The sequence below is a fragment of the Anopheles coustani genome, chromosome X (assembly GCF_943734705.1).
Source record: "Anopheles coustani chromosome X, idAnoCousDA_361_x.2, whole genome shotgun sequence".
Classification (NCBI taxonomy): Eukaryota; Metazoa; Arthropoda; class Insecta; order Diptera; family Culicidae; genus Anopheles; species Anopheles coustani.
Window position 1 is genome coordinate 5104720 of NC_071290.1, and position 22028 is coordinate 5126747.

A 22028-nucleotide genomic window follows, 5' to 3' on the forward strand; every position below is an offset into this window, starting at 1 on the left:
TGTACGCGTTGAACAGGTCTGAAACAGTTGTTTCGTTATACAATGTTTATTAAATTTTTCTCTACTTCGAGCATTGAGTAAGAATATGCCAAAATTAATAAACTTGCCCTTGAGGTAATTTATTTAAATCCAGGTTTCCTTCCTGACATTTTTGATATCCTAACTTTGATCACCAATACAAAGAAATTTTCAGAAAATGCGCCCGTGTTGCTTTCTTCATCCAACTAAAGTCACTGCAAACAATTGTTGTACTTTGTTTTACATATTCCTTATGAGATTAACTTATGAGTTAGTGAAAACAAATATTTAAGTTTTAATTTAGAGAAACACATAATAAAAACGTAATGTGTCTAAAATAACATTGACAAGATAAAGTGGCCACTGTGAAGTTTTGAGTTTTCCATAAACTTTTCCATTGAAAGCTAACCAATTAATTGGGTTTCAATATTTTGAAGGTTTGTTAGCACTCTTTCTGACAAATAGGACATTCATACACACATGTTCACGTGCTTAATTCATGTTTGGTTATTAATATACAATTTGTCAATATGCGGGTCCAATCGATCCAAAACTATATCCTCTAAGAAGCCTTGATTTAAGCCCTTAGCCTGAAAGTTTTCGAAAATCGTTGGTTTTACTCTAAAATACGTTACTTCTGAATCTTACCCCAATATTTTTCAGCGGACTTATTGTCCGCTCTGTTACAACTGTTTCGTCATTTTTAAATCTTATTTTGATCTTATAATATCACTCCACTACTTCGATTTGAAGCAAAAACGACCGCCAACGAATTCTTTAAAATTTTTAGTTTTTGAAAGGAAACAAATCAATTCAGAAAAAAACTGTGCGCTAGAATTCAAATGGTCAAAACATACACTGTGGTGCAAAATTGATCGGACAAAAACAACATTTTAGTAAATTAGGTATAAAAGGCAAAAAAAACATACAGAACAAAGATAACGATTCAAGCATACAAAAAAAAATGCAAAAATGGCCTCTGTACCTAGAACTTTATTTCGCGATATAAAAAACAGAAAGTTCGTAGTGGTCAAAACAACCACAAGTCCGATTCAAATGTTAATAAAGATTACATCTAAGCTTTTTCTAATACCCTACCAAAAAACTATACTAAAACAGTGGTTAACAATATATTTAGTACAATTATTAGTGTAATAGTTGTGATAAAATTGTATGACAAAATTTGTTTAAAGTGAATCAAATCAACTGTTGCAAGTTTCATGTTTCATATTATATTTTTACATACGTACATACATTACAACAATATTTTACTACTACAACTCCATCAGCTGGCTACCAAAAAATGTTGCCGCCGTTAAGTCTTCCGTGGTATCACATCGTCTGGTGTAACAGAGACATATTCTGGTGCAACAAGTCGCCGTCAATGAAACTTATTTCATTATCCATAACGATACAATAAATTGAACACCTTTCTAGCTCGCTACACCAGATTCTGAGTGTGAGGCACCATGCGCCTCCATCGAAACCATTATACCATAATATATAGGTGAATGTATTGGTGAATGTATTTATATGTTCTGGTGGCTTGACCTATGAAAACAGAAGCATACTGCACCTCCATTAAAAATATTCACTTTAAGTTTCCCTCCTTCGAGCAAAAAGTGTAACTGAACTAAAAGAAATTACCCTGACCAGCATCGCAGTCAAAAATTTAGTAACGTCAAAAGCTTGATACATGTTTACTGGACCTTTGTATGTTTGTTTTTCTTAACCAGCATTTCAAGTAAATAAGTTCATCATGTATGACGAATGACACTGGTGGCAACCTACTAATTTGCAGAACAAAAGCTGATCTAGTAAATGAGCCTCAAGAAATATGTCTCATCCTGCTTCTAGCTCCAAGGACCAATGCCACAATTAATTTACATTAACGGATTAATTTATACCGACCTCAGTAAGCAGGCCTTAAGGAGTTTTTTTCTGGAAATCTATCGACTCATAGCGCCTGTTCAAGCCACACGCCTCTGTATCCTGGAGACGACAGTTTAACGGTTAAAGTTGTTTCGTCATTTCTTGTCCATCTTCTTCCTACTTCCGGTTCTCGACCAGCTCGGAACGTTCTCTGTATAACTCCTCGCAAGTGCATACCTACACGCAGACGTAGATGTACACGTTCATACATACACGCGCGTTCCAAACACCCTCGCTCAATGCTCGCGTTCCGATTTTCCATTTATCACACAGAAGCTCCATTTCGTGCTGGCGTCATTTTTCTGCACGCTTTTTTCCATTTTCACGCTCCAACCGTGCGTCACCCTTCCTCCGCTTCCAGTGACAGTGAATGTTCTATCTGTCTCTATTCTGAACTGGTCTGTTTCCGCGCCGTGCAGGGAGCCGCTCGAAATGTTCGTGACGATTTACCATTTTCTACACAACCAACCTCAACCAATAGAACGATCTGCCGTTCAGGTCGGTTCTGGGACGAATGCGAAGCGGCCCACGGGATGGACGACGGGTGTACAGAGTGTCCATTTGTGAGAGTCATAAAATAGGAAGTCATATTAGGTACGGGTGCTGTTCCTGTGCTCGCAATCTGTTGATCCGGCCGATCCGGGGCGGGCGAAGGTGGCGGGCAGGGCAAATGTCAATCGCAGCGTAGGATGTTTGTAGCACCTGTTACGAACCTCGCCAGAAGCCGCCTACGCTCCCAGCTCATCTGCTCGGCAAGCGACAGTTCTGAAAAAAAAGGCCTCGGAAGCTTCCGACGCCAGGTTGGCACTCACCAGCTTCGTGGAGAGTGCTGGCTGGCGTCTGCGCGCCACACCACCGGCCGCCTGGAAGGATCTCGCGGGCCACGCAGGCAACACACGCACAGCTTCCATCGTTCACTTGTTGGAGCTGGTTTACCAGTTGCTCGATGACTGATAGAACACTGGTGCTGGGAACTGTACCCACTCAGGTCTAATGCCAAACAGCTGTTGCATGCGTGTGTGCTACCATTTGTGTGTAGAACAGAGAAGACCGTGTCCCCCCCGTGATGATGGCCGCTGCTGGATGGATAACCTCAAAAATAGCAGAGAGGCACTAAAAAGTTTGAAGCCATGAAACGAGCAAAAAGAGAGTAAACAAGTGGGCGAGAGGGAGAAAGAAATAAAGAAAGAGAGATAGAGAGAGAGAGAGAGAGAGAAAGAGAGAAAGAGAGACGCAGAACCAAAGAAATATTGTAAAAATCAATCGCGCTCAGGGCGACAGAGGTGATGGCAACTTCAACCGGGAGAATATGGTATGCTTACTACAGCGCTTCCACACTCCACCAATGATGTGATGTTGAAGGCTCATGTGCTGCAACAGTAGCTGCACGGGTGAATAAATTGTGTGCTCTGCCCCACACCAACGCGCCTCAAGCGTCATGCTCTACCGCGCCTGGGCACTCCAATGTGCAGCCTCGTATGTCGCTTTTCCTCTTTGCACCGTCCAATGGCACCCATATTCGACGGAAAATAGCACTCCTGATGAGCACTATTTAGGGTTAATAGGTTTTTAATGCACCAGCAGCTATTTCCGCGCAGCTTCAGCATGCATGAAGCGATGAGTTCATAAACAAACAAGAAAAAAACTCGATTGAATTCGATTTTGGCTCCTGCTGCTGGTGCAGGCGTAGATAGGTATGGAGGAACAATCTGAAGCTCGAAATGTCATTCCGGTTCTCCTTTCTTAAAATGCACCAGTCAGCTAACAAGTTCTATCTAAACATAAACAAATTTCTGCTGGGAAAAGGGAAAACTAACAGAACAAAAACTCGTCTTCCAATAAACGGGGAGGATTGTAATGCAATGCTATGAATAGGATTAATAATACCAAGAAATACTATCCTTAGTTTCTGCATCTATTCTATTATTGTTTAGCTTAGCGACCGTCTTCGGCAATTAAGGCTCCCCGTTAGGTCTTTACTTGTTGTAGCTTGTTACTTTTAGAGTACAAGGAGAGTTAGCCGTCTCGTGCAGGGGTGATTTAACCCTCGGTTAGCATTTGAACCCACGCCACCAAGTAGGTGCTTTAGTGCACATGGATTTATTTTCTTAATCGGTATTACCGCTCGACTGACCATGATCATATTACTCAGAGAACAAAAGTTATGGAACATAGGAAAGTTACTAAAAACGCACTTAAAAGACTTAAATATATAACATTTTTGAATCCTGGGAAACCTGCGACTTTGTACCGATTCTCAAAAAATACAATCGTCTACATGTAATGGCCATTAGGGAGGGTAGAGACAGCCGAGTGGTGGCGCCACACAGTGGTTCAGTTAGAGCGGCGGTCCGTTTTCGTAGTTTCTGATCTAAATAAGCTGTTTTTGAATGTTCAATGAATAAAAATACAAGTTTTTACAAATTTGCTATCATTTTGAAACATTTTATGATTTTCTATTCCATTTTGTGTTTTACTTTCGACGGGTTCAATTCGTATGTTGTACGGGTTAATCTAGTTTGAACATAAATAGAAGTTACATGTAAATCACTTGTACGTATGGCTCATTAACGAAAGACTTTCTGTAAAACAATACCAAGCCACTATTTCACAAAAAATAGCGCTTGCTATATCTTCTCTTCTTCTTCTTCGCTTCATTATGTTCTTCTTCTTTCCTTTATCTTCTTTCTTTTTTACATCTATAAAAATGAATGTTTGTATGTTCGTGATGCTAAAACTCAAAGTCGGCTGGACCAATCTTGATGACGTCTTCGTATGATTTGTTCCTTTTTACCCAAGGAAGGTTTACGAAAAACGAGAATTTGAAAATTCCCAAGGAAAAGCCGGAAAATGGGAAAGTTCGCGTAAAAACGGCTTTTTTCCATTAAAAAAAATAAAATTTACCTTCTCCAAGGAAAACGATTGGACTTATCCCAACGAAGTTTGCTGATGATTTGTTTCTTTTGGCCCAATAAATACATTGCAAGTTAGAAAAATCCTTAGAAAAAGCCATAAAACCCAGAAAACTCGAAAAATATTTGTAAGAAAACTTGATTTTTCCCACTTTGCGCCACTTACACGGGGTATATCTCTCGCAAATGTGCTTTAAAATTAGTAGTATTCTGGAAATTTCATATTAAACTATCCTTTCTTCATATAGAAGAAAGATTTTGAAAATTGGTTTCATGAAATGTCAAACCAAAAGACCGGACTATGAACCTCTGTGCGCCGGTTACCTCACCACCTCGACGGCGTGGGTTCGATTTCCAACCGAGACCGGACCCTCCCCTGTACGAGAGGGCTGACTATCCACGTACACATAGGGTAAAAGTCTCGTAAGTCCTTAACGGGTAGGCATGACCATGTTGCATAAATCTGTATTATGCACCTTTTAAATATGTACTTGAGACATTCTAAGCTTAAACAACGTTCGTTTGCTAATATTAATACTAATACTGAAACTAGTAATAAGAGCAACGGAAGTAAGTACTTTTACCCTAAAGTTACTCACCAAAATGTTTTCGATATAAGTGCTTCGCTATGTCCGGAATACATTAAAATGAAAAGTGAATGGTCCCCTGGGACCAAAATCGCCACAGCAGCTACACAACACGTTGTTGTTAGCAGAGAAAGGGGGCAATAAAAGAAAACCTTTTGTCGTCTTCTACTGTATCTTCGCTGTACGCTAACCCAGTCAGGATGAAGGAGCAACCCATTTCTACAAGTTCACCCCCTCCTCGCCACTCTTACACGCCCATCATTTCCCTTTTCCCAAAAAGGTTTCCAACAGACGCTCGGTTGGACAGACAGAGAGCAGTATTCATCTCTCAGCAGTTTCTTTTCGCAGCGGCTGCTCCATCGATATCCCGCTGCTCGATTCGGCGTCCGAATCACGACCACGTTTGCGGGCTTCCCGTGCAGCGTTGGCCGCACCAGTGCGTTATTTGTATGCCATTAGGATTTGGAATAATTTTGCACGCAGATTATTCCGCGTAATCCAATTCCGAATACAGCATCTACCACCGTGTGAAAAATGATGGAGCGGAATCAAAATGATGGTAAAAAAGAACGATGAGCCCAAAACTTGCGGCGCGCTACACAAAGAAAAGCGTGGTTTAATTTTTTTTAAATAAAAACAAAATAAATAAAAACACAGGAAACAGGCAGTTTAAGTGGAACAACTCTATTCGAATCCAGAAAGCTGAAATAACTGGCTCCGTCCTCGTGCCATCGAACGTGAGTATTTTTACAATTGCAAAACCAAATAGAGAAAAACAAATCCTTCTAGTGTAGGTAAAAGTTGGAACATTTCCAAACACGGCAAAGCTCTGTTGTCTACATTATTTTCCACTTATCAACCGATTATTCATAAGCATGACAACCTCAAAAATGTGTCAAATATGAAGTCACCCGTAACAGCAAAATTAAAACTAATTATATATAACTCAGCGAACATATGCCCTAAATTATTTACAGTTATAACACTTCATTGTACCACATTTTCCATTTTCATACTTTTTACTTTGTTAATGAATACAGTAAGAGAAATTCCTACAAATGTATCCTCATCTTTCAAATTTTTAATTTACAACTGTTTATGAAGGTTGCCCTTCGAACACATTCATTTGAGATTTTCACCTATTTTGACGCAGTGAACATTTTATAATGAAAAGATTACTGGATTTTGTCGAAGGAATATATTAGTTTCCTTAATTAAAACGCAACATATTTTATTTCAATCATACTTGAAAATCTCCTTTAAAATCTATAACAGGTGCTTAATTTGTTTAATATTGTTCAAAACTGTCCAAACAAATTGATTCGCCATCGAATTGGTCAAATTTTACAGCATGGCCTAGGATATCTTGCGCCATGCTCTAAACACGGCACTAAACTGCACAGTCCGCTTGCAGATTCTACAGATCATCTCATAGCTGTCATCTCTACGTCCATCTCATAGCTGTCATCTCAACCAAGTATTTTAACTTGCTCGGTGGTGACTGGCCTGCAGCTGCTGGCGTTGCAGCTAGCAGACGTTCTTAGCTCCATGATCCACTCTATTCACCACGTATGCTGCACATATTTTAATTTTACTTTTTTTGCAAACTGCGACCCAGTCCTAGCTTTTCAAATTAATTTTACTATCAAACCCGCTATTATTTCATGTTAAAGCTGTAAACCAAATCATATGCACATTACATGTGCAAACACAAGAGCGCAAGAGAGGAAAACAAGACGGATAAAAATTAGCATTTTTAATTATTATTGAAACGAACTTCTTAGGACGTATCCTCCGTTCTTTGGACGCGAAGGAGACAAAAGACGAAGTTAGTGTAAGTTGGGAGGAATGGTGTAAACGACGACGAGGACGATTTTCACAGGATTACGCTCGCTAGACAAATGCTTTAAAGCAGAGATGTCAAACAAGCGCCCTGGGAAAACATGCGGCCCGCAAGAGCATTGGATGCAGCCCGCGACTCCTTTGAAAGAATACAAGGAAAGTATTAATCCTATCCTATAAAAGGATGCCTTTTAGTGTATATATACTTTATAAAGATAGAATAAGAAGATAGAAAATAAAAGATAGATAGGTAGATTGATAAATATAAAGAGATAGTAAAGATATTTTTGTGTATTGTAGAAAGATTATCGTATCCCATTGTATCAGATATTTCATCCCGGTCGAATAATTTCACTCTGTCAACATAAAAAGCAATGCCGTTGTTCCAAATTTTCGATTCGGTTTTATTTTCGGTTATGGATAAAATTTGTAATGTTTACATACATATACATACATGAATAATTGATGTTTTTTGCTTTAATGTTTCGATTATGCTACACAATATTTAAATTTCCTCCACTTCATATTGACGAATTTAACCTATAACGTGCATTATCGCTCATGTTCGTTTGTTCGTGCTACATCATGTAATTTAATCATCATTCATTTCCTCTTTTGCTCCTAAGATAGTTTACATTTTTGCATTGGTTTACGATTCAATTATTACTTTTATGTAAAGTCGGTTTTACTAGCAAAACGAGCATAATAAAATATGTCGAGACAAGTCATCAACCCAAACCTGACCGGGAAGCTATGGTACTAACTTTCCTGTGCTATACTTTCCAGCAACTTGCGATATGCGGTAATTGCGTATTGCCTTCTATAAAAACCTGCGCCCGAAGCAGTTATGCATTCAAATATCACAGCACATGCGTACTAGATACCGGACAGAGCAGGATAAATAAACCAGGCGGTACGGTTCGAATGGAGATGCACTCATACTGCACAGACGGTATACAACTTCGCGAACCGAGAAAAGAAATGAATAACAACGGAGAAAAACCAATAGTCAAACCTTTGCAAAACTGCTATAAAAAAATTGAATACTTTTGTATAAACATAATAAACGGATGATTTTTCTTTAATTGTCTCAATAGTAATCACAGTTACAGATTTCTTCACACTTTCAGCCACGACCGTTCTTACTATGCACACGCTGAATTACGCATTTCACCACTCCTTGGTTTTTTTACTTTTAATCATCATGCCCTTTTTCATGTTAATGTTTTATTTTATTTTTCTACACCAACCACCATATTACAGTTATCAGTGTACCCTTGCATTCTCAATTAAACGCCATTGCTATTCATGAATTCATTTCATCTTCTTATTTTAATAAACCCTATTTGCATTTAGCTACTATTATTTCTCGATAACTAGTACCTCAGATTTACATCTAGATTATTTTCTATTACTTGTTTTGTTCCATTAATATTCATTTGTTTCTTGTTACCGTCCCGAAGCCTTTCAACTACAATTTCCATGAACCTGATCGAGCATACCTACTATGTTGTCCTGATCTTTAATTTAACGAGTGTTTTTTTATTGCATTAATGCAACTCCCTTTGAATATTTACTACATGCAAAACTATAGGTACAAACTGAAGTAAAACCACGTTGATTAAAACACAAAATGCTGCCTCAACTGCTCTACATCCGATTAACTCTCCCTGCGAGCAGTGGTTTCGTTGTGTACCCTATTCGTTTAACAAGACTTGCTATTAATGCGTTGTTTTCGTGATTAATAATTTACTGCATCATACACTTTTAGCGCGATCATTGCCGTAGTTGCTCTGTTGAATTTCCCCTGAGGCATTATTTTGGCCAAGAAAGTGCCCAGAAAATATGATAAATAGTCCTATTGGACTCAAATCGAAACGAACCTTAAAACAAGGGACGAATCAGAGAATTTACTCTCGGCGTAGGAACGGTTCATACAAAATGCCGAAGAACTAGACCCACATCGCGTACTATTTGATTTGAGGATGTGATGGTGGATCAGTACTGAAGACTGAAATTCGATAAGAACAGAAGTCAAAACAAACATGTAGCTCAACCTCTCAGGTTTGCTGACAATAAACATAACAATAATATTTATTTTTCAAATGTTGCTCAATAACCTATCAAACCCAACATAAAGGAGTAGAAAACATATACATAAAAAAGAAAAAATGGCCGGCCATCGTGAGCTTTCTACCATTCGAAACAACGCTAGCGAACCCTAAAGTATCTACGCGGATAAAAACGACGGTTTGAGTTCTTGGTTGCCTTTGCTATGGAAATTTGACGGGTCGCGTAGATAAAGCATCCAGGTTGCGTCGTTATCTCGATCGTCTATGATCCACATATCTTGTCGGTCGGGCAGGACAAAAGTCTCGCCAAAAGTCGTAACCTTAATACGATCATGGTTTCGCCTTCAAAGTACATATCACGATTGCGTCTCGGCATTTGTATTCAGTTTCGCTTAAAAACGTCTATAATGTTAGTAGTGATGACAACGACAGTGGCAATAACGGTGTATTTAGCTGCAAGCGGGCTCTTGTTCAACTGTAGCCCCCTATACTTTCAACCTGGGCAAGAGCCCAGATAACCGTTAAATTTGCTTCCACATATCGAAAGCAAAGGGTCCAAATATCGTTAGGTTGGACTTTCAGAATGGAGAAAATGACACTCATTCTTAACTGTGCCTTTGGGTATCGTTTGGGCATTCACGAGTTATATTTAAAAACAAGTTCTTTCCACTTTTGTAGTACTAGATAATGTTGCATAAGAAACGATACGAATTGCTTTACAAAGTTTAGTTCATTGACTACCAACTTCTCAATTTATCTACTATTCCCTTTACAGATGGATCATACTATCTGCTATGTAGTATGTATAAAAGAGAATTCGAAACGAACAGTATACTAAGAATATTTATTTACAGCAGATCTCTTGTTTTCAATTGCCTATTATTCCATTGACGTTCGTTTCTATTTTCCGCTTCGTTTTCCTCGAATATTTTTCTCTTATTATTCCATCTATTTCTATCATCTTCCTCTCTTCCAGTACACCCTCTTTCTCAATAACGTACAATCTCGCTTTTGCTTTAGTTGTTTTTCACTCAAAAATACAGCCTATACATCGGTTGGAACTGGATTCCAACATTTCAAAACGCACCTTTATTTTGTATTTGCCATGATTGTGTGTTATTTCAGGACAATGTAATGTGTGTGTTTTTATTAAGACTATCAAAAGAATGCCAAAGTTGAAAAGATAGTAAAACCCAATAATGATGGCTTATCACCATGGCATGAAAGATAGGCAATCGTCAGTAGTCGCCCGATATTACTAATAAATTGGTAGAAACTTATCGAAAATTAACATTTGTCGATCACCACCGGCAACCCAGCCGGTTATTGGAACCTCTGTAACGTTTTTCATCGAACAGAAACGTTGCCACGACGGTGATGTTTTCAGAAAATATAAAAAGGATTGAAGGATGCGCTTTCGGTCTCTTTTTTTAACGACGACAAAAGCTAAACCATTTTTTGGCGAATCAAACATACCGAACATTTAACAGTTTACGTTAAAAACAAACGTTCGTTCAAAAGCAAGAAAAGCTGTAGCCTTTATATTTTTTTCACGCGAGAAGTTAAAGACCATCTGTCTTGAACATCAGTGGTAAATCGAAGCTGTTAATTGTTTCATTATACACAGCTGCTAGATATTGAGACAAAAAAAAAACTTATAAAAACCGAGAAAAAACAATAGCAAGTGTCCAAAATAGAAGTGAAATCGAAAAAGACGCCTAAGGAAAACCGTAGGAGAGAAAGAGAGGGTAAAAGAGCCAATCGATTGTATTAGAAACAAAATTAATCTATCAAAGTATTCGATTGCCAGTTTTTTTTTAAACAATAAGCATTACTATTGCGTTTTTTTTTCTTTCGCAGTTGAAACTGCAGGTTTTACACAACGGGTCCCTTTTGTTCTTGTATATTTTTTGTTTGTTTTTATTTTGGTTTTCGTTAAATTTCTAAAGCTATTTTCCAGTTCTCGTGTTAGCTTTTGTTGGATACGAGATATCATTTGCTTAAATCAGTGTAACATCTCACATCTCTTACTTTTTTCACTGTTTTACTAAATTCAATTTCTCTTTCTCTGAGAAATAAACATCACTTTTCTCCCCTCGATGTTTCATTTTTTCTTTTGATCTCTCTAATTTTAATGGTATTACTATCGACTGCCTTATCCATTAGCTTTCATTTTGAAAATGTTTTCTTTCTACTCCAGTGTTAAAGCATTTATAGACGATCGCAACTTCCATCGGTTGATTATTCGTAGCTATATGGAGCTTGATAGATAAACAGACGTCGATCGTTGTATATTCATACACATGTTGCCAAAAGGTGAGAATTACGCTCACTCACGCACATCTTTAGATAAGAGTATCTTTTCCTGTCCTTATCAATTGTAAGCATCGCAATCGTTTCTTGTCGGCATCAAATGAAAGTAAAGTAGCATTAAATCCTTATTAGTTTGCACGTAGATGTACTACCATGGCTAGAAATAAAGCTGAAATTAGCATTTGACAGCTACGAATCGTTGAAAGTCACTAAAGTCCACAACCGCTTTTATGAAGTGGAAATTATCATGTATGAAATATCTTTGGAACATGCTAGTGAACAACTAGCGTGCTCCTGTTTGCATTTCATATGTCATTCTGTTAACAATTTTCAATCGTATTGGGTACTCACGACTTTTGTGGGAATGGCTTAGTAGCATTTTGCTACGCTTCGTCCACACGTTTACAATTGGCGTTTTGTATACTATTTACAATCCTTCTGTACTACATCCGTACATTCTCCCGAACGCCCTGTCAGCTATTCCACTGTGTCCCACAACGAAGAGCAAACAAGCTGCATTGTATCACGTTCCTTGCATGGGCTGAAAACATGTTGACAATTTTTCCCTTTTGCAATTCCGGTCTCTTACGCACGAGGTCCATGTGCGATGGAGTCGTTTCTTCCCTCTGAGGCACGTTTGCTTTAATTCAGCGTTCTGCATAACTTTAACATCGCATCGATCGGGTTAAATTGAATATTGTTTTCATTTTTATCCTGTTTATATTTTATTAGATTTATGTACAAAGGACAAATCACTAACTATCCTGATTCTTCAAATTTTTGTTCGTTCCGGATCAACGTTTTTTACTCTCCATGGTTTAATAATCCCTTTTTTGATTACACTTAGCCGGTTTCCTCTTTATTTCTTACTTTTCCTGTCCCTGCGCAGTATCTTCATCACTGTCTAAATCTCTTTTTTTCACCTTCCGTCGATCTTCTTTTCACGATTCCTATTCAAACACGGAAAATAATCTGCAACATATGTGTCAATATTCTTAAATTTTTGTAAAAAATGTTCTTTTAAAAATGAGTGTTTCTCTTGTAAACAAATAAAAAGCCGAAAATAATTTCACAATGAGACTTTAAAAGTTTAGTTGCACATAAAACGTAAGCATAGCAGTTAGACCTTGCTCCTGAAGTTGCCTTACGTAACATGTAGTATGTAAAAAAAAACAGTAAGACTAGAAAGCAAATGGGAAAATTAAAACAAGATTTATCCTTATGCAGTTAGGAGGCTGACAATTTGAGTTCATTAAAGAATTCCATTCGCCATCGATTATAACCGAAAAAGACTGATAATGATTGGTATTTCAACGTATTTTATCGTCATAAGAATGAATTTTTCAATTTTGAATCCAGGTGAAAAGTCAACATTTTAGCTTCTAATGTTTTTATCTTATTTTTTCCTGCCTGAAACATACGCATGAGTTCCAATATACGCAATGTGCAAGAAAAGAAGAAATGTTCAAGGATAGACGTTTATGATCGTTTGCTGTTGACTCATTCCAGCAACCATTCAATTCTGTCCCTGCATTCAAGCGATTACCCTGTCATTGGACCGTATATTCTCTAAAGATCACACCCGCGAAGCTTAGCAAAGTAATTTGATTTCAATGCTTGTTTACGGATTGCTTAATGTATTCAAGTTTCCACTAATCACCAGGATGCTCGGGGCAGCTACGATTCACCTCGAACCATTTGTCGATACATCTAAAAAGGTAAAAAAGTAACTATAATGATGATTCATACCTAGTGATGAAATGCGTGTTGAATACAAGGTTCATTTGATAGAGTTGCAGCGAAAGTACAGCTAGTAATTTCATCCGCAGTTTTCTTCGCATGTGTATTATACGTACCCTTTATGGTAGATGCATAAACAAGGTAGTCTAGCAATTATATCACCGGGGCAAAGATCCTCTAAACAAATGACACATTCGCCCTTCGCATCAACTAAGCAGTCCTCTGTTAGAAAATTGGAAATAAGACGACAAAATTAAGATCAATAGATCCAAGGTCCGTAAATTAATAATAAGAACAGTAAATTAACGTTGAACGTACATTACAAGAATAGACAAACCAACGAAAATACTGGGATTTGTCTGCAAGCAGTGTTATAAGTTTACAGGGTCCCTTGCATTACAACGCAATGTACAACGCATCGCTAAAGTCAGTATACTCGACTTGACTTGCTTACACGGTGCCTGTTATTAGATTTACAATCCCTTGACCAAAGATGTAAAGTTGCGCAATCATAACCTTTTAGTGTGTTAAATTGACGACCCTGATTTTTTAGAGATTTAACTAGTAATTAGATTTAGCTAGAACATGAATATACATATTTTTTCACACTACTCTGTGTATCAATTTTCAGCTTTTATTTGCTCCAACCAATGAAGCCAACCTTATGAAGCCAATCCAACAATTATCATGTTTGCCCTAGATTACCAAATATTTTTACAGTATTGTTATCAACACTTATTTATAGATCATTGAAGAGTTATATACTAATACTCTCACTAAAAATTAATTATTGGGGTCACGCAAGAGTCGTTGTTTGGTGTTAGCAACTAAAATTCGGCGCAACAACAAAATACAACACACTATCAAATTAAGTTAGTTAACGAATAATGATGAAGGGAAAAAGTTGTGAATTATATTAATAATTTGTTGTGACATAAATTTTGTCCTCCATCTTCATCAAATGATTTAAGGGTTAAATTTATAAATGCTGCTTAAAGAATGCTAAAAGTAATACATAATAATTCTTTCAAAAAACGATTAATATCCACGAAACTTAAATTGATGATATACTATGGCAGATCGGTTTGATGTATTCATCACGGGAGTAAAATGTGTATGTCGAAAAAGTTTAGAACACTATCTGGATATTTTTATAAATAGAAAATGAACATAATTAAATTGAACAAAAAATATGACTTTTCTTCTACAAGAGTGTACGCAAGTGTTAACATATAGATTCGTAAAAAAACTCACCATTGTACGATAAACGAGGCTTCGTTAGGCACATTACAAAATGACACTCAATGTCGTCAGGCATCACAAATTTGCTACATACTGGGCATTTAATACCTAAAATGAAACCAAGAAGAATATTATAAAACTCATTATTTAACATCAAACTGTTTCTAGTGTAAGAAAAACGATGATCTATAGTTATCTAATTTCATTTACCGATTTGATCATTTGAATACAGTACCAGTTAGTAATGAGAAAAACGATCCAGTAAAATGAGAAAATTATGAGAAAATGAATTGGAATTTCTTTTTTTGAAAATTCTTTGATCTACTCAAAATGATAAGGTTCATAAGGCTTGTATGGTTGAATGTACATGTACAAGAAAGAAAATAGAGTAAAACAGAAGTGAGGAAAAATCGAAAAGAAAAAAATAGGAAACTATGATTAACTTTCATTAGAACAATTATTTCTATAGCTTTTTAGCACAGGTAAAATATTAGGAGTACAAATTAAGTTTATACACATTTGCGGAAAAACTCAGAATAACAATTTCTACAAGAACTATTTACAAACAAACCCAGGTTTAATAAGCAAATGAAATGAAGAGAACCACGCTTGAAGTATCTTATGCTGATGATGTATAGTTTTATCCAAACGATAAATAAAAGAAATAACGATCTATGTTAAAACAATGAGCATTCAAAATTAACTCCGATCATGGTTATGTTGTACACTTGACATAACATAAAAGAGCATATCGATTGACTCTAGTTCAACATTGAATACTGACAAACGTTGTATTTGCGTACTAATGTAACGTTTAATATATTTTAAACTCACCATTTAATGACCAGATATGAGTAGGTAGCGATGTTGCGTAAACTCTTCCCAAAGCAAGTGAAGCACTAGCCGCAGCAGTTTCTTCTGCCGAGCTACTATCGGGATCGGGACTAGCGGACGATATTTCATACGGTGCTCCTACGAAAAATAAACATATGTGTATGGTATGATGATGTAGGAGGTACATATAAGTTGTTAGTTATAATTCTAGCCCCTAAATTTTAAATCAAAGCTTAACAAACACCAAAAGGTACGCACCCATTCAAAGCAAACGATACGCACCCATTCAAAGCACATTGCTTCAGTACTAAACTGTTGATAAATTAAACAACTTGAAAGACGAATTTTTAAAAATATTTTGCTAGTGATTATGGTGCATACGTCCTAGTTTGCTAATTGCAGTAATTTTTTACGACAATTTTCTCTAATTACGACTACAACCTATGTCCCTTTTAAAAAGGGTTTTGGTCACGAATACCATATTCAATGAAAAGCGACTCCGAATGAAATTTTGAAAATAATAATTGAATCAAGCCTCGGATAGGGTATAGATGATTTGTTTCCATTGATAAATATCATTATTTAACGATGATAGAACGATATCAACAACTTCATTGCGATCGTCTAAGTTCTACAATATGAGCGCATCAACAACAAACCAAGCAACCATTGCAACAAGGGGAAGCATGCATTATTATAACACAGTAGGGTCAGGCGAAATGGTATAATCTTCCAGAAATGCTCTGTTCGAGCGAATATTTTTTGAACTGTAATTTCAAATCTATACACCATGCCGTTGAAACTACACACTCGCACACATACTTACCTGGTGTGCCAGAAACAACGTCACTACTGCTGCTGGTGGAGAATGTTCGAGCTCTAGGACTCTGCTGTCCTCCATTCGCGGTGCTCGCTTTTATTCCCATTTCCTTTGTTCATTCAAAACTTCCTGCCGATATTTCAGCGTCGACGCACACAAACACCCTTCAGCTGCGTCGAGGGATTACTCTGTAGAAGAACTGGTTAAAGTGGTGCCAGCGAGATGCTAAATAGCTGATGCATCTACAATTGAGAAAGCACATAACAACCATTAGACAAACCAAATGTTGAAACATAATTAAATCGTTGGTCAATACTATTCGAATTAGACTATTCGGTCGAATATCCGGCAAGAAGCATATACTAATCAATCAGAAACTGGAGCAGGATCTACCGTTGCACGGCTTTTTTATAAATTATTAGGCTTAAATGTCAATAGACATTCAATATGATCGTATCGTCTCAACGTCTATCACTCTTGCCAGAGTATGCCCAGATCAAATTTATAATTTCAACAATCGCGTTGCGATTTCAACAATCGCTTTGCGATTTTGTGACCTAATGAACCAGCAGACCATCCATAGACAACAAAGCATTCAGAAATACAGCAACTAGAACAGCTACGCTATGGATGTTCTTTGTAATTCGATAGTACCCAAGACAACAATGCAGTCGGAATATGCTTCTATTGAAGAGCATCTTCAACGTGAAAGACCGTCAACAGTCGTGTTTATGTGCCGGCTCGTGGAATTTCCGAGTGTTTATGAACGAAAACGAACTCCATACGATCGCTGTCAATAATTTATTTTTAACTATTTCATTCCTCAAGTAAGAAACAGTCGGTAGGTACGCGGTCGGACGATTGAGCATTGTGTTGAAGAAATTTGCATAATTCTTTGGCATTCCTTGTCGAGTTCTCACCTGTAATGCAGATCTTTTAGCAAACCCCAAACTCGAAACCCATTGTAGAGACAACAATGAGAAGCAAAAATGGATGAGTACAAACGTAACTACTTTGGCGCGGAATAAGTTGGATGCTCTAGTTCCGATCGATGCCATTAAGAGTGACTATGTTCTAAAAGGATCCTGGCTTAATTAGATAAAGCTTTACACACAGTTGTGCTATAGAAGCTCACTTCCAAATAAAACTGTAGTAAACGGCAAATCTACTAGACCTCTTCCTTTCTATGCCATTTCCGCATCCTGTATTTTCTTCCTTTCAATATGTCCCGTTTAGTGTTATTTTCGCTTTCACAATGATTCCCCCACTTTCGTTTGCAGTCACTATTGACTCTCTCTTTCTTTCTCTCCCTCTCTCTATCTCTATTTTTTCTCTCTTATCCTTCCATTGTTTTTGGCATTGACTGTGTCTCTCGTATGCGCTATCACATTCGTTCTTACAACGCTTTTTATTTTTGTTTTCATTCTTCCCGTACTGTCTACCTCCCGTCCCATCCTATTGCTCACTCTCTTTGTGTCCGCACTTCGTTTTGAACATTTCGTAACACGTCTTGGACTTTAAAACAGTCCTTGCTAAGATACAACAACTGCCAGATTAGCGAACCGTAGATTATTTCCAAGCAAATTCTTACTACCACTAACATCGCAAAGGCACGCACTTGAATTACCTATAGACGAAAACTGCTCACTTAGAATTTGGGATGACCTTAGATCCTTCACTGAAGATTCTATCTGCTGCTCTCGTCAACTCTAGGCAGCAAGCACTTACTGCGAAGTGTGGTAGTTGCCTTTGCTTCCGGTGGACGGCGTGTCACGTTCGGATCGGCACTACACAGTCATAGTCGTACCGTTTGCTCCTCCACCAGCCAGCCTCCCCCCGGGAGACCTAACGAAACGATGACCGTATCGATGTAAGACTCGCTTTACACGGCCACAGAAACGACCGGAGGGGGCGAAAACAAAAACAGGAAACCGGCGCTCGGGGATCAGATCAGGCACATACAAGACATTGCTAGCACGTCTGCACAAACACGAGACACTGAGCCGTGGGACGGTCAACCGATAAAGTCGTTCAACATTCACACGCGAGCACACATTCACAGCCCGCACCAGGGACAACGTTCACGAAATCACTTTGCTTGCACTTCGACGTGCAGTAGTAAGTGCGACCGTTTCGCAGTTTTCCCAAGTAATGGTTGACGGCGGCAGATACTGCAGATAAACAAGAAAGAAAAAGAAAGCTGAATATTTGTTTGGCATTTACCGTACCACAAACAGTCGATAACAATAGAATGCATTTCCCGGTACGTCGGGTGCGATCCAGCCTCGCTATCCTACAGGCAGTAACTGTGCACGATCAGACTGGCCACTCCGAACGAGAAAGAACTTTGCTCAACGCGTAGTTTTATTGGGGGCCGAAGAAAGGCTTTCGAGCCTCACGAAAAACCATGTTAAAGTATCGTTTTATTACTTATGTTCATCAAAAAACACACAAAAGGTTCGCGAAAGTTCATCTTTGGCAGAAATCCATCATCTTACGATTAGTCAGACCATCCACGATTACAATAAGTTCTTCATAATAATAGATTGGAGAATTGATACCCCGCTTCAGCAGTTGCTGTGTTCTGTCGATTCTGCATTTCTCACACTTTCGATTCTTTCACAATTCCTTTTTTGTGTTGTTAGAATTCGGTTATCAGATGAGTAGAACGTATGTAAGCAACGCGAATGAAGTGACAGGCTCAACTTTTAATTTGGCGAAGATTTATGCAAGTAGCCAATCGATGATAGAGACATTTGTTAAACGGTATACTTCCCCGGTGGCAAAATCAGCATGCTTTCTCATTCTGGCGGTATCAATTGTCAATTGGACAGAACGAGAAAGCATGCTGATTTTGCCACTAGGGTTCTAGACGTCAACCAACGTTTGACAGCTAGCTTCTATACCGGAATGACTAATCAAAAATAGAGATGATGAATACAATCTTGTTGGGCATTCGCTCGGCTCCAGGACTGCTGCTGCCTACAATTCCACACATATATATTCCGTTTGTTGGTTTTCTTTAGCTGACCTGAATTTCCTAACGGGCAAATCGTCGAGTCCTCGGTTACACCCACGACCACCCTGAACCGCGGTCGAAGGAATGGACTGTGTAACAAGTGCACTCACTGTCTGCTACTAGCCCCTATACTGACAAGCATAGCTAAGGGAAGAAAGGCGAGTTGACCAGAGATTGTTTAAACACAGCCAACGCTGATAATCCGACACCGTCGAACAAACTATGACTTGGCTCAAGCTTCGTTCATACCAAGTTCCAAGGGTGGTCTGATGCTGGAACGCCAGAACGGATGAACATCAATGGAACCGCGACGCGCGTATGTTGATGTTTTGCTGACGATGAAACGAACTTTCTAGCATCAAGGATAAATCGCAATTGTAAGCATCACTACGCGAGTCCCGTCTGGGCAGTAATTACACCACTAAACATTCGGGCTAGGTTAGAAAAGAGTTGCGTTTGTTGCAAAACACAGGAATCACTTGGAAAAAAGACGTCCAGGATGTTCTTTGCTCACTTGACACCGATTTGTTTTTGCCACATTTGACCTGTATCGTATGTTTCATTTCAGTCTGTACTTCACGCACACACAACCAGTTACTGACGTGCACAGCAGCTCACTTCTCTATAATGGAACCCCAACCAGGAAGACACACCGGAAACTTGAAGACTTCTCGAAACTATACGCGTTTTGCAAGCACTTTACCAAGCATTCAAGTATTGTTTAAATACAAATACTTAGTAGACAACAAGCAGACTATAACTATAGGTCGGAATTTGCTTATTTTGAAAACGATACACATAGAAAAACAAAACAAATGCGCTCGGTACATTAAACATTTTTTTAACACAGCAAGGAACAATTTTTCTTGAATAATATTACAATGAATATAAGTGCGGTATTCTATTAAAAATACAACAACAAAGTTGTTGAGTTATCTGGTCTATCAAAGAATTTTGCTTACTCAACATAGCCTAGTATTTGTAGTATTTGTACGTTTCCACTAGAACTTGTTATTTGAAACCAAATCATGGCAGCATACAATGTCCATTACTGTGACTTGCTTACCTACGCGGATTCGTTGACTTTGTTGTTCTACGTCGTTGAATTTCTTTACTCTCTTTTTTCCATATTGACTACATACAACTGCAGGATGATAGGGATGCTTTTGCTAGATGCGTATAGCTCTACACTTATGCTTTCGATTCTACGTTTCACAAAGGATGATTGCATACATTAACCTACCTCTTTCGCCACTGCTAAACTAATAAACGGACTATCTTGATTGTGTTCAACTTCTCACAGGCATTACAAGTATAAGATGCAAGATACGGGCTGCCTTTTCTTTTCCAATTTCCTGTATTCTGCAGCATTCACCATCGGATGCCAGTAATCTACTGCGATATTGACAGTTCTTCGTTTTCACAGCTGCTCGGGCCTTTGTGTGACAATGACGTTTAAGTCATCATGCTCGAAATGTTCGCAGAGATTTATATCCTCAATAATAATGTCAAAGAACGGAAATATTTATATTTGATAGCATGCTTCAAACAAAATGTGCTGATAAAAGAACTCTAGCAAGACACAAATATGCAAATTTCACAACTAACATCGACACGAGCTCTGCTAGTCGATAGGCTTACGATTCACAAGTTTAGTGGTATAATGAATATAAGCTGCTCTAATGGAGTAAACCGTCTGACCGTAACGTCACGACATCTAGCGACTTTTTTTTTCTAAAACACAGTTGGTGGTGAAATAGACAAAGTAATGTGACCACACCTAGGCTTCAAGAACGTGTTTTTTTCACGTTGATGTACTTTTTCAAGGAAATGATCCGTGGGCTTCCCTCATTCCGCACTTTTTGGTTGATTCCGTAGCCGAAAATAAACGCTCCACACAACGGTTCAAATACTCGTAGACCAAAAATAACGAAAATATATTACCAATTGCATACATTTAGGTATGATGGTAAAAACGAAGATGAGAGATCCTTTGCTGTTGTACCATCTCTTCGGCTAAACTCATTGGCTCATACTGTCCATCCTGTGTAATTTAATTTAAAAGGTTGATTAATATGTAAAAGTATAGTTACTTGCATTTAACCACCACTGCATGTTTAGTTTAAACCGTTATGCTCTTTTAAGCGAACCGTTATTGTTCAAATATTCGAAAAGAATGCAGTGTTGCACTCTGCATAGCTTCAGGCGTAAATTTGAACCAGCCGGAAGACGACAATCTTGGCCGGGGCCTCATTTTCCTTTTTCCGATTCTAGCTGTAATATTATTTCGAAGCCCTGAATTTTGTGTCAGCCGGCCTCAGAACATAAAAAAATGAGAATTTGGTAAAAGAGTAAATGAGGCCCCTGGCTTCGTTTTCTCGATCGTGACTACACCTCTTGTGCGACGATATACCTAAATGGTCAAAATCTCTATAACCACAACAAAACAAAAACAAGATACAGTTGATATCCGACTTACGCGGATAATGGGGACTAGAGAAATCCGCGTATCTCGAATATTGCTTGACACATAGCCTATACTAGGAGTTAAGAGATCGAGTTCTTCTGTACATCATAGAATTTTCAAAATTTTACTTTGTCCATTAATATGTATTAAGCGTGGCAGGTGTGATGTGTGTTTTCATACAACATCCACTAAACAAATTAACTATAACGGAACATTTGGTAAAAGAGTAA

At 38.1% G+C, this 22028-nt stretch overlaps 1 protein-coding gene across 10 annotated transcripts; it reads right to left on the bottom strand.

Annotated features, from left to right (window-relative positions):
- Window positions 1–11115: 11115 nt before the first annotated feature.
- On the bottom strand, window positions 11116–20726 carry LOC131268674 (E3 ubiquitin-protein ligase ZNRF1-like). Of its 10 annotated transcripts, none has more exons than XM_058270916.1 (7): window positions 20575–20726; window positions 17940–18483; window positions 16319–16554; window positions 15493–15630; window positions 14671–14766; window positions 13533–13638; window positions 11116–13386 (listed from the first exon to the last, which is right to left on the bottom strand). In XM_058270916.1, exons 3-7 carry the CDS (start codon window positions 16416–16418, stop codon window positions 13329–13331), a joined length of 498 nt encoding a protein of 165 aa, XP_058126899.1. In that variant the 5' UTR covers window positions 16419–16554; window positions 17940–18483; window positions 20575–20726; the 3' UTR covers window positions 11116–13328. The 10 variants fall into 10 exon arrangements, with proteins under 10 accessions (XP_058126899.1, XP_058126902.1, XP_058126903.1 ...); XM_058270919.1 differs by having other exon boundaries at window positions 20565–20726; XM_058270920.1 differs by having other exon boundaries at window positions 20633–20719.
- Between the last annotated feature and the right edge of the window lie 1302 nt (window positions 20727–22028).

Coding starts and splice junctions, on each gene's coding strand:
- LOC131268674 (XM_058270924.1), bottom strand. CDS start 16,418: ATGGGAATAAAAGCGAGCACCGCGAATGGAGGACAGCAGAGTCCTAGA. Junction 14,767..15,492: donor TCATATCTGGTCATTAAATG/GTGAGTTTAAAA, acceptor GTTTCATTTTAG/GTATTAAATGCCCAGTATGT. Junction 13,639..14,670: donor GCCTCGTTTATCGTACAATG/GTGAGTTTTTTT, acceptor ATTTTCTAACAG/AGGACTGCTTAGTTGATGCG.